This window comes from Arvicanthis niloticus, chromosome X (assembly GCF_011762505.2).
Source record: "Arvicanthis niloticus isolate mArvNil1 chromosome X, mArvNil1.pat.X, whole genome shotgun sequence".
Taxonomy (NCBI): Eukaryota; Metazoa; Chordata; class Mammalia; order Rodentia; family Muridae; genus Arvicanthis; species Arvicanthis niloticus.
Genome location: NC_047679.1, coordinates 57,697,100 through 57,711,104, shown reverse-complemented (window position 1 = coordinate 57,711,104; position 14,005 = coordinate 57,697,100). Strand labels below are relative to the sequence as shown.

General features: G+C 34.7%; 1 protein-coding gene across 1 annotated transcript in view; it reads left to right on the top strand.

The window, feature by feature from the left end:
• The window catches only part of Abcb7 (ATP binding cassette subfamily B member 7), a 141,228-nt gene that overhangs the window by 66,975 nt on the left and 60,248 nt on the right, over positions 1–14,005 (top strand). Inside the window, exons 2-3 of the mRNA XM_034485184.2 lie at positions 8,527–8,604; positions 10,504–10,590. Of these exons, the coding sequence (XP_034341075.1) occupies positions 8,527–8,604; positions 10,504–10,590 (165 nt within the window). The remainder of the gene's footprint in view (positions 1–8,526; positions 8,605–10,503; positions 10,591–14,005) is intronic.

The window sequence follows — 14,005 nt, the reverse complement described above, 5'->3', positions numbered from 1 at the left end:
CTAAAAATCTTTTAAAGTTTATATATATATATATATATATATATATTTGTGCATCACATGCATGCAGTGCCTGTAAGGCCAAACAGAGGTATTGGTTCTCCTGGAGTTGGAGTTACAGATACACGTGAGCTGCCATTGGGGTTTGAGAACTGAACCTCAGGGTCCTCTGGAAAAATAACCAGTGGTTTTTTTGGTTTTGGTTTGGTTTGGTTTTTTTTGGTTGTTGTTTTTTGTTTTTCGAGACAGGGTTTCTCTGTGTAGTCCTGGCTGTCCTGGAACTCACTCTGTAGACCAGGCTGGCCTCGAACTCAGAAATCCGCCTGCCTCTGCCTCCCAAGTGCTGGGATTAAAGGCGTGTGCCTCTACACCCGGCATAACCAGTGTTCTTAATTGCTGAGCCATATTCCTAGCCATAGTAATTCCATATTGTATATAAGAAATTTGCTAAGGGTAGATTTGAGGTACTATGACCACATACAAAATGTTAACTGTGAGGAGATAGCTACACGATTAATTAACTTACATGTAATTGTCTCCTTATTTATCATATTGTACATATTCATTTGAATACAACAATGCTGGGCATAGAAATTAGAGGGAAATGCTTTGCTTTATATTTAACTTGTATGTGATATTCCATAAAGTTAGCTGTACCCTTATTATTTTTATTGAAAAAAGTTTTTTCATACACTATGATCATGCTTTTCTTCTCCCTCAGATCCTTCCTGCCCATTCATCTCCATGCCCTTTCTTTTCTCTTAACAAAACACACACTCTCTCTGTCCCTCGTCTCTGTCTCTTCCTCTGTCTCTGTCTGTCTCTGCTTCTTTCTCTCTGCTTCTCTCTCTCTTAACACACACACATACACACATACAACCTCACAAAATATGGAATATCTGAAATACATAAGCAAAAAAATATGCCCAAACAAAGCAATATGACACAAAAAGTTTACAAAAATACAATTGAGTTTATTTGTACTGGCTAACAACTCCTGAGCATGTGGCCTACCCTGAACTGTGGTTAATATAACCAGTGAGAATCCATATTTTCCCTTCTCAGCACTGGCATCCCATTTGGCTTGAACTTGTGTGGGCCCTGTGCATGCTGACACAGTCTGAGTTCTTATGTGTCTCAGGCCTTACCACTTTTAATAATTATTATTATTCTAAAAGATTTGAAAATACCAACATTTATTCTAGAATCACGGTTTTGTGACTAAGTAATGATTGTCCAAAATTCTTAATGCTGTGCTACCATTTTTCTATGTATTCATCAGTCATTTTGAGTACTCAACACAGTAAAAGTCCTTTTTCGCCCAGCTTTCATTTGAGAATTGTAATTACAAAAGAAGTTTGCCTGCTATTTCTCTTCCTCTCCCCCTTCTCTTGTTTTCACTTACTCCCCCTACTCTTCACCTCTAGTTTCTCAGTAGTTGGAAAGAAAACCAGATTTTATGGCAGTCACATTTTTAATACTTTAAAGTTGATTAAATGTATAATAGGTTTATATCACAGCTGTTTTTCTTTAAGAATGTACTGAGAGGTTAATTTTAAATGTTTATGTTTTGATTACAAATGACTAATGATCAGATAATAACAGTATTCACACATGACTTATAGATAGTGTTAAAAATTACAAGCATCAAGAATACATAATTGTAAGCTTACTTTTGTTCCTAAAGTTTCCCGAATGGAGAATATGTAAATGACTCAGATCCCTTGTGGGTTTTTTCTCTTTTATTTTTCCAGTGCTTAGAACTCAACTTAGGGCCTGTGAATACCAGGTAGTTTGTTTATCATTGACCTACATACCTTTCTAATCCCAACCTTTATAATGTCTTTTGCTATTAGTTAAATCTTTAGGTGTCATAAATCATGAACATGAGCTTCATTATAAAAGTTAACTATTGTAAAATAATATAAACAATAATTGCTAAATAAATATTACTAGTATTATTTTTGCAAAGGATGAATTTTGCCTTAAAGAGAGAACATGGAAAGAGAGAACATGTGGCCTACCCTGAACTGTGGTAATGAAAAGAAATTTTGATTTTGTTAGTCTAATCTCTTGGGTCTTGGTCACATTTACATAGAGATAGTTTTACTTAGTAGGTCTTTGTTTTTAGTATTGGTATTCATTTTAAAAATCCTTATTGAACATCTACATAAGGCATGGTATGCTTAATGGTTAGTAGATGAATGCTATTAGTATGAGTGGGAGTATATAATATGCTTAAATCATAGATTCCTTAAAATTCAGTTTTTCCAGCTTTTAAAAGTTGAAATAAATATAGGTCTCCAGGGTGTGTATATATACACACATATATATAATATATATACATGTATATATACACACATATATGTTACATGTATATATATATATATATATCTTAACTGTCTCCGAAAATGGAGAGACAGGTTGCCATTTTCTGCATATTGAATTTCTTTGGTATTTGTGCATGTTTGTCACATCCATTATCTTTAGTAATATGTAATTTATTGTTTCTTTTGATGTCCAGTTTCTTGAATTAGAAGCTTACAAGAAACAGAAAGATGGAGTAAAGCTTGTATAAGGTCGGAATGTGGAGAACTGTGAGGAAAGAAGTAAAGTGCCTGAAACACATTGTGATGGTTCATTTTAATTACTGACACAACACAACCTAGAATCATTTGGGACAGTGTGTCAGCATGCACAGGGCCTACACAGGTTCAAGCCAAATGGGTTCTCAGTGCTGAAAGTGGGTGGTACGGAATCTCACTGGTTATATTAACCACAGTTCAGGGTAGGCTACATGCTCAGGAGTTATTTGCCAGCACAAATAAACTCTTTTGACCTGTAAGCATGCCTATGTAGAATTGTCTGAATTAAGTTAATTGATGTGGGAAGACCCATCTCACTATGAGTGGCATCATTCCCTAGGCATGAGATACTGAATTGTATAAGAGTAGAGAATTCAAGCTGAGTACAAGCAAGTAAGCATGCATGAATTATTTCCCTCTACTCTTGATGATAGATGTGATTTGACTAGCTGTTTGAAGTTCCTGCTTTAATTGCCCCACAATGATAGGCCATGGCCTGAATGAAATTATGAGCTGAAATAAACCCCTTTTTACCCAGAGTTGCTTTTTTGTTAGGGTATTTTATCACAGCAACAGACATGAAACTAGAACTAACATTGAGGATGGATGGTTTAGTTAGAGATGATCTGTTAGAGATTATCTGAAATAAGAGAGGTTTATCATGACACTTTGCATATAGATATCAAGAGTTTCTCTGGTTTTATATATACAAATGAACTTACTTTCGTAGTCCACTCTTTTGCATATGTCACGTTTTCATTGATTTAGATTTTTTGGTATTTTTGTAATGTATAACATTGACATATAATCCATGGAAGGCTTAAGTAAAGTCTATTTCTTGCCTTTGGTGAGAGACTGAACCTAAGAAACATTCCTTTTCACTGAGCTGATCTGTATTTCAGATAAATATTTGTCAATTTTACAGATATTTATCTGGTGATACCACAGACAAATTATTTTTTCATTTGTTTTTATTTAGAAAAATTAGTTTCCTAAGTTACCATACAAAGTAATTGACTTTATTATGGCATTTTGCATTTATTTTGTTGTGCAAAATCCTTAAGGTTGATGTGCTATGCTGGTTGTGATTCATTGGAGTTATAGCTGAGTAGGACTATTAGTGACCTTTCTACCTTAGTAGCTTGCACTGCCCCTTCTGGTGACATGGAAGCCAGTTCTCAGGGAAAAAGCTTTCAGGTCTGATTGAGCTCAGAATTTCTAGGGTCTGTATCCAAAGTACATAACATCTTCAGCAATAGATACTTACCTTCACTCTTAGACAGCAACTAAGGGCAACTGCAATAGCCTGTAATATTCGAGGCTTATCTTGGACTTCTCTGGCCAAGAACTCAAAAGGCTGACCTCTTAGTGGTCTATTTTACCCCATATTAGCCCCCGTCTGATTACATGTTATATGTATTCCATTAGTTTTTCCCCTTCCCACCCCTCACTTGTGATTTCTTCTCTCATGGTCCCTTATTTACTTTTATAATATACCTTCCCTGCACCCCCACCCCATACACACAGAAACACTTATTGCATGGAGACAACAAAATATATCACATTTTCTTTATCCATTAATCTATTACTAGACATCTAGCATGGTTCCATTTCCTGGCTAGTGTGAAGAGTAAAACATGGGTATCAAAGTATATTATGGTAGGATTTAGAGTCCTGTCCTGATTTGCTTCTCTGTTGCTGTGGTAAAACCAAATGCAACTTGGGAAGGAAAAGGTTTATTTCATATGGCTTAGACATCATAATCAGGATTGGTTGATAGATCATTGAACAGGAACACGGAGGCAGAGACTGCTGCACAGACCATGGAGGAATGCTGATCACTAACTTGCTCTCCATGGCTTGGTCAACCTGGTTTCTTAACCCAGGACTACCTGCCCAGGAGTGGTACATACCTACAGTGGGCTGAACCCTTTCACATAGCCATCAATCAATATATTTCCTCACAGACATGCCCACAGACCAATCCGATGGAAACAGTTTCTCAATTGAGGTTTCCTTTTCCAAGGTGACTAGTTTATATTAAATTGGCAAAAACCAACTGGCACAATTGAACCTTTGCCAACTCGACACTCTTAACACATAACCACTAAGTCATAAACTTTTATTTCTCATTTATCCTCAAGTTCTCATATTAACATCATAGTACAAAACATAATTTTAAAAGTCCTACAACCTTTAAACTTTTAAACACTTTAAAGTCAAAAGTCTTTTAAAAAAACAAAGTTCTTAACTGTAAGTTCCTGTAACAAAAACAAGTTAAATACTTTTTTATTCCTAAAGGGAATAACCAGAGCAATATCGTACTCAGACCAAAGTAAAACCCAAGTCTAGCAATGTCTGATGTCTGGGACTTACTCGTGGTCTTCTTGCTTCCAAAGGGCTTAGGTAGCCCCCTCTCTCCAGTTCTGGCATCTGTAACACAGGCTCATACCAGCTCCTCTTCATACCTGCTATTGTTCATGGTTGTCATCCCAGTCTTGGCATTTACAATATCCTCAAGTCTTGTAGTATCTGCTGCAACCTAGGCCCCTTTACCAATGGCCTTCTGATCTTTCTTCAGGAACTCTGACCTTGTCACATGGTGTCAAGCCTCAGCCTTTCTCCATGACATTTTCAGTCCTGAAGTATCCATGCTGCCAAAACCACCATCACTGGGAACCTCTTACTACCAGTTTTGGCTGCCAGTATAAGATATAGCTGTGGCTACACTGAACCATACCTTTTGTGGTCTGACCCTGAGGAAATACTCCCCAGAAGATTTTACCTGAACTCTTAATCACAAATGATTTTTCAACATAGATGACTATCATCTAATGTCATAATGAAGCAAAGGTTTACTTCCACAAATTTTTTATCCACAACACCACACAAACATCCCCAGTGCATTCTTTGAAGGACTTTGAAACTGTCTTTATGAACTTCGTAAGTCAAGCCTCCATCGTTTACATTGCTTTCAGCGTTCTTATTTTTCAAGCTCCCACAAACCATCTCATTCAACAATCTTTTATATCCCAAAGTTCTAAAAAAAATTCTTCCAGAAACACCCCACCCCCAAAGGAAACACAACATAGTCAGGTCCATCACAGCAATACCCCATACTAATTTCTGTCTGGGTGTGTGGTTTGCTTCTTGTTACTGGAATAAATCACTGGCCCAAAACATCTTAGAGAGGAAAGGGTTTATTGGACTTACATGTCCTAATTACAGACAACAAGGATTTAAGCATGGCAGAAGATAAAGCAAAGACAATGAAGACTGCTTACTGACTTGTTTTACGACTTGTTTTACATGGCTTGCTCATTATGCTTTCTTACATAAACAAAGACCACCTGCCCAAGGATGGCAGTATCCACAGTAGGATGCCCCCCTCACATCAACTGTTAATCAAGAAAATGCCTTAAAAGAAGGGTTTACTGCTGGGTTTGGATCTTAGTTTGCTTCCCAGCACCCATATCAGGTGGCTCACAACAAGGGAACTGACAACTTTTCTAACAACCATGGCCTCCTGCACACATATAGCATAAATGAACTCACATGGACATATACACATAAATTGTTAAAAGTGTTTCTCTTTAGCTATGTGAGTTTATTTCTGTGTTCTCTGTTCTGTTGTCCTGTGTATATATTTTTGCGACACTCCCCATTTTCTTTGTCACTACAGTGTAATTTGAGTCAGGTATTGGGATACCCCAAGCATTATTCCTTCTGTTTGTGGTAGCTTTGGCTGTTTGTGATCATTTATATTCCCTTACACATTTTAGGATATTTCTCCATTTCTGTGAAGAATATAGTTGGAATTTTGATAGGGATTGTGTTAAATTATAAACTTCTTTTGCTAATATAGCTATTTTTACAATATTAATTCCACTAATATGAGCATGGAAGGTCTTTCCACCTTCTAATGTCTTCAACCTCTTTCTAAACTGCTGTAAAGTCTTCAGTTATAGGGGTTTTTGTAGTTCTTATAAATGAAATAGTTTTCTAATTTGTTTTTAGTGAGTTTCTTATTTGTATATAGAAACAGTGCTGATTTTTTAAATGTTGGTATTGTCAGATTTGAGAGTTTTCCAGTAGAGTGTTTGGGATGCTTCTAAGATTGGATCATGTCTGAATATGGGTTGATGTTACTTATTTTCTTTTTATTGTCTTACTGTTCTAGCTTCATGCTATATTGAATAAGAGTGAAGAAGGTGGACACTTGTCTCATTTCAGTTTTTAGTGGAAATGTCTTTGAGTTTTCGCCATTTCATATAATTTTGGCTATAGTTTTGTTTCTTTTTAGTTGAACATTTTGTCAGTTGTCTTCTGAGTCTACTGAGATGATCATGTAATTTGTCTGTTTTGTTTTTGGTTTTTGGTTTTGTATTTTTTTTTTTTTGTAATTTGTCTTAAGTCATCTTACATATTGTATCACATTTGCCTTTGTTGAGCATTCCTAGACTGAAGTCAGCATGATTGTTGTATTAGAGTTCTCTAGAGCAACATGACTGAGAGAATGAATGTATTAAAGAGAGTTTATTAGAATGCCTTATAGGCTGTGGTCTGGCTATTTCAACAATGGTTGTCTCCTAGTGGAAAGACAGTGGCTTTCCCCTATACTGAGGCATCGAGCCTTCACAGGACCAAGGGCTTCTCCTCCCATTGAAGCCCAACAAGGTCATCCTCTGCTACACATGTGGCTGGAGCCATGGGTCCCTCCATGTGTACTCTTTGGTTGGTGGTTTAATCCCTGGGAGCTCTGGGGGGTTTGGTTGGTTGATATTGTTCTTCCTATGGGGTACCTTTCTGATGTTTGTTTTCTGGTACTGAGGACTCAGGAGCTTCTGGCTGTGACACAAGAAAACACAACAAAGAAACACACACACCCCCCCACACACATGGAGGGGACATTAGTCCTAAAAGCTTGTTCAGCTATGATACAAGCTAAAATAAAACAATGATTATAGTATAAAAGTCTAGAGCAAAACAACAAAAATAAGAAATAAAATAAAATAAAAGATATTATAACCACAGTTATTATTGTTCCTAGTCAGCATGATGTGGCTTTCTCTCCTCTTGGATTGTCTTCTGTAGCTGTGTTACATTTTCATGTGTATGTTATACTTTCCCATAATTCCCCAGATTGAGACTCTTCACCTACTATTTACAACTTTGTTTCTAGTATTTTATAATTTTTTTTTCTACTAATAGAATATTCTGTGACTAAGGCTTTGAGGAAGTGTAGAGGGCCTGCCTGCTTCTCACTGATTAGCTTCTTCTGGTAGCATCCATTGGCTTTGCCATGTTGAGCATCTTTCTTCTCCCATTCCCCTAGCTTGCCCAAGCAGTGGGTGGTGTGATGTCTTCTTAAGCTATTAACTCTAGGGTATGTAGGGAAACAAATCTCATCTCCAGACTCCTGTATCTCACTTCTACATCTGTTACCCCAATCTGTGTTCCAGTGGCCATATCTCTGGTTATGTTATAGTATATCCAAAACCTGGTTGTGTGTCTTTAGCCAAGTCTGTCTCTCTGCAACTTTTTCTTCTTGTGAAACCCATGACCAAGAGGAGAGAGTACCTGCCTGACAGCTTACTCAAACTCTGGTCTGGCAGCATACTGTGGCTAGGCACTGGTTGGTATGTAAAAGCCATTTAAAAAGGAAGTGATGTTAAAGATTTTGGGGATTTTAAAAGCAAAGGTATAAAATAATAACAAATAAAAAGGACAAGTAAAGGAGATAGGATATGTAAATAAATCTACTTGGATATTTTAATGAGTAATATAATTTAAACCTTATCTGCCATTTTAGGCATGTATTAAAGATATAACCATCCCTGTTAACATTGACAATGGTTTTAACTTTAGGTATGCTTTTGAACAAAATAATAATCTTAAGTATCCACCCTGAAATTCTATCCTAACTTTTTAATCTCTTCAATAGACTACAGAATCATTAAGAAATACTACACAACAGAGATGGGGAAAAGACAACTCAAGACAGTTACTAGATGCTACAAAGGTAAGATTTAGCCAACATTTGTACAGCTAGTAAGAAAAGTTTGTAAGCCCATGGAACATTTACCAATTTATGCTGTATATTTACTACAGGTTTTACAGCTCAGAAATGCTTTTCCTTTTTCTTATTTTTTTTCTTTTTACAGATACTGGCAGAAAGGTATGTTTCTATTAAGAATGCGGAAAAAAATCTTGGTATTATCTACCACTGCAGAAATCTGTCTGCATCCCTTGAGATTAGTGCCAACTAGAGTAACATTTTTAGAAAGCTTTTGTAAATGTAATGGCAGCTTGTTGACATCTAAATTTATCCTAATTTGTGACTAATACATAGAATATTGCCATTTTTTTCAAATGCAGAACATTCCCTTACCTTAGAAGATGTTCAGATAGTAGAATGCCATGGGATTTTTAAGTTTGTTAGAGCCCCGGGGATAAGTGATGTTGAGTTTAAATATTGATGAGGCTTATTTTCATTGTTAATTTACGTGAAAGATATCTTTTATAATTACCACTGCTTCAAAATGAGACATGTAAATCTCTGTGATAGAAAAAGAACAAAAAGTTATAAGGCTATTTGCATCCTGGGAACTCTATTTTTTCCCTTTGTTTAGTAATGGTTTGCCATTAAGGCACAAAGCATTGTTCTAATTTATGCAGAGACTGTGCAAATGAATTTGTTTTTCACTATTAAATTAAATCTTTAAGTAGAAAATATGTTCAGTCTTCTCATTATCCAAGATATCACTGAATTTGTTTATATTTCGATCTTCTACTTCATTGTAGACCTCAACATCTTATGTGACATTTAGCAGAACCCTTACTAAAACTTGTTGCTTAGCCTTTTAAAGGGAAAAGGTCAAAAAAAGATGCTGTCAGAATAAAAATCGCCCTTTGATGTTTTCCTCTTACCAAGTGCTTTACGAGTGTTAATCTAAAAATCAATAACACATTTATGACAGTTATTTTCTATGTCTCATTAGTAAGAATAAGAAGATAGTTTAGCTTTTTATACTTCTATTTTCATACCTTGGCTCTAAGCTGATATTGTTATACTGTATATAGTATCAATATATATTTGTGTTCATAAAGAACAATGCTCTCTGCATTAATTGTTGATTGTTATGAATACCACAAAAACATTATTAAGTCTATTTACTTCATTTAGTATTTTAATCATGAAAACTTTCAGTATTAGAAAATGTAAGTATTAAGCCTATTTGTCATTATCTTATTAATTCTTACATTTTTCCAAATGATTTTATTTTATATCTCTGACTTTAGCAATAATATTAAAACCTTTGAAAATTTTATAGTAGATAAGATATTATATAAGGCTACTTGGGAGAGTGTATGTAGCTCTTATTTTCTAAGTGAATCCAGAAGTGTTAACATCTATTTTGCCTAATACATAATATGTACCATAGAAGATAAAAATGACTCAAAAAGTATTTATCTTAATTTTTAAGAAATTTACTGTGCAATAGAAAAAACAAAAACATGTATGTAAAATAGTAGATCATAAGTTAGATTATTAAGTATCTATGCAAGGAAAGCAAGTGAAGTATGAGTCATTAACTGTATTAGCTTTGCTTGCTTGCTTACAGCATTATAGTGAGTGATAGAAGGGGAGTCAGGATAAATTAAGTAAAACTAATGTTAGCTAAATCACTTAAACTAATTTCAAAAGCTATTTAGAGAAAGTAACTTGAGTGTTTGTTATATTTAATTATTCCTCATATAAATTTATCTGTATGCTAAGTTTAAAAGTGTTTTGCTTTACTATGCCATGCTAGATGCAATGCCTTTAATTTATTTTAGGGACAATTGTTACATTAGATTAAGACAATCTGAAATTCTGTAATACCTAATAAATAGATGGCTTGGTATCATTTTTAATTAGGTTCTCCAGGCATGGCCATTGATAGAAAAGAGAACATGTTGGCATGGACACGCAGGAGGAGGACTCCACACAGACCCAAAAGAAGGGGTAAGAAGGACTATCAAGCCTTCCTATGCTAACTTTACAAACTAATTCTAAAAAGAGTGATGACAGGTAACCGGAAATTGGTGTTGATGACTGTATTTGAGTAGAAGATATGTCTTTAACATTGTCATAGTCTAATACTGTTTGATTAGCTCATCTAATGATGCTTTCTCATGCACAAAACCCTATAGAAACTGGCGAATATTATACAGATGAGATCTTTGATTTGTAACAAAATTTCATGACTGGGTAAAATTTAAAAACAATATTCATGGGGCATGCCTTTAATCTCAGCACTCACAAGGCAGAGGCAGGTAGATCTCTGAGTTTGAGGTAAGCCTGGACTACAGAGTGATCTTCAGGATAGCCAAGACAGAGAAATCCTGTCTTGAACCACCCCACCTCCCAGAAGATCTTTGTTATTCACTGAAAAGGGGAAAAAATTATCCATCAACTTCAGTGTTCTATTGCGGTTGCTTTTATTATTGCTTTTTTTGGAGACAAAGTCTTACTATATACATCTCATTATCACTTCAAACTCAGGATCTTGATGTTTAATCTCTCAGACACTGGTTTATGCTATCACGCCTTTTCTAAATGTTTTAGATCTCTAAGGTAACATTAGCTGACTTTGTTATGTAACCTAACCTTATAAATAAATAGGCAAATTAGGGTTAGTAATTATAAAGAATTTGTGTGTGTTAAGGTCAGTATTTTCCCTTTACATGCTTAGTTCTTAGAATATTAGTTTCATAGTAAATCGTCTATCTGCATGATCCAGCTACTACTGATATTCTTTAACATTATCATTGTATATATTATCATATAGGCATGTTAAATAGTAGAGCTTCTGAAATAAAAAGATTTATTTGGACTATACTTTCACTGAGTGAATGAAAATGTTACATATTTCTTCATCTTTTCTTTTTCTTGGGGCTTGCCTCTACCTATTCATTCTTCCTCTTTTTTCTCTTCTCTTCTTACCTCTCTTTTTCTGTTTCTCCTTCCCCCTTCCCTCTCTCACTTTCTCATATAGACATAATGGTATTTCGAAGTAGCAATGAGTTAATGAAACAAAATATTATGAAGAATATCTGTAAAATATAGGTGCTAAGTGAATATGAGCTGTCTTATTGATAGTGGATAATTAGTAAGAGAACTTTCTATTTCTTGATGTTTAGTGTTGCTCTTTACTTTCAAGTAAATGAAAGTATATTATACTCATTCCATTCATTTCTGTACATGTCACTAACCCTCATGGGTATCTTTGGAACTAACACAGTATAATATGATAAAATTTTTAAAAGTTATCCAAGTAGTGATATTTGTTTATCCATGTGTTATTCTTTGGCATGATATTTGTCAGTTTTCAGGAGCATCTGTCAGTACGGACTCTTAAGGATAGTTGGTAATAATGCTCTATGACCAAAAATATGGTGACTAATAAAGGAGAAACAGGCACTTCTCTTAACCTGCACTGAACAAGAATCTTATACATTTTGTATTGTTTAAATGTTGACGGTATTTTCTCATCCAACAATACAATTTTTATATTGGTACATTAAAAAATGACACAGAATAAACTCTAAGATAATTTCTTTTCAGAAAAATCAGAACAAAGCAATTGTAATTGTCACATTTTATATTATTCTTTACAGCTCTTTTTCTCTTGTTATCTTTATATAACCTTAACTTTGTTGGTTAAATGGAATCATAAAATAATAGGGCTTGCTGTTCAAATGGAAAAGAGAAAGAGACCTAGTATGTAATTGTTGTTGAGAGCCTCAGCTCTGGATTGATACTGGATTTGAGTCTGGCCTCCATCACTTCCTAATGCCTTGAACAAAACCTGAAATTCTGGATGCTTAAGGGTCTTCTGTAAAATAGAGTTACTAATCATACTAGAAGGAACTTAACTGAAGTGATTCTTCTCACCATGTTAAAACTTTTAATACTGTCCAGCATATAGGAGGTGCTCAGTAAATGTTAGGTACAGTTATAGTGTGAGGTCTTCCTCAATCACAGTGTATTCATTTATAAAGTATATGTCTGAGCCAATAAGATGGCTCAGCATGTAGAATTGCTTGTTGTCAAGCCTGACATCCCTTGTGTTTCCCTCTGGCTTCTGTGCATGTGTGCATGTGTACATACATACACACACAATTATATATATATATATATATATATATATATATATATATATATATATATATATGAAGAAACTTAATTTTTTAAAGTTTATGTTATGTACTTGCTTTGTGCCTAACTTTATGATAGGTATGGGCGTTACAGTACTTATCAAGACAAAGTCCCTCCTGTCTAAAATTTAACGGGTGAGATCTCAGAATATATATATATATATATATATATATATATATATATATATATATACTAGATAGCATATTTACTAGCATAACAAATAACAGAAACTGAAACACTTACAGCTTAATTTTTAAATTAATTTGCACTTGTATATTCTTTACAAATATTGCTATTAACAATTACAATTGATTTCAGAGTATATTTAAGTGGTCTATTTATCTCACATGGCTATCATAAAGGGTTTGTGGAAAAAGGAATGGTAGTTCAATACTTGAAAATATTGCTTTGTACAAAATTCACTTTGATTTCAAATTTAAAGTTTTCATTGGTACAAGCTTCTTATTGATATAAAAGTGAGATGAATATTGATACTCTCATGGGCATTGTGCCTGTATAACACATTTAGAAATACAAGGCTTAGACCCAGTCCTTCTTTAACTTTTTTAACTGATTTGGGACAGTTAGCCTATGAGTTAAGGGACTATAGCAAATTCATGGCTTTGAGTTTATTGTTAGGGTGTTTTCCATATTTTATTTAGAAATAGCTGAGTGGAGTTAACAGACAACAGTCCAGGTTACCTTACATGGATAGCTGGTTTTCAAAACAGAATTGACGTGACAAATATTTATATATTAATGTTCATTTTGATTAGAGACGTGTCTGCTCCTGACTGCTTCCTGTCATGGATTCTAAAGCCAAGAAAAAAGCCAGGTTCAGAACTAAGTGTTTTAGTTAGGAGAGACGACAGAGGTTCTGGTTAGTTAACAAAATGATGGACTGGGTATTAGGACTATCTTGTACCTCACTGGTACAATTAGGAATAATTATGCTCTAATTATATTTTGAGAGAAAAGTTTTATTTTAACAGGAAGGGTGAAGCTAGGTGATGAGAGAAAGAGAGAGAAAGAGGGGGGCATGGAGGCAGATGTTCACATGTCTCTACCAGTCAAAGATAGTTTATATATCTAGGTTGAGTATTGGGTTACACTTCTGATTGAGCATTACCAAACTTATAAAGCCTTTGATTAACATTTAAAAAATTGTATAAAAGCAAAAAGGGAAAGGGGGCATGGGATAGGGGTTTTCTAGGGAGGG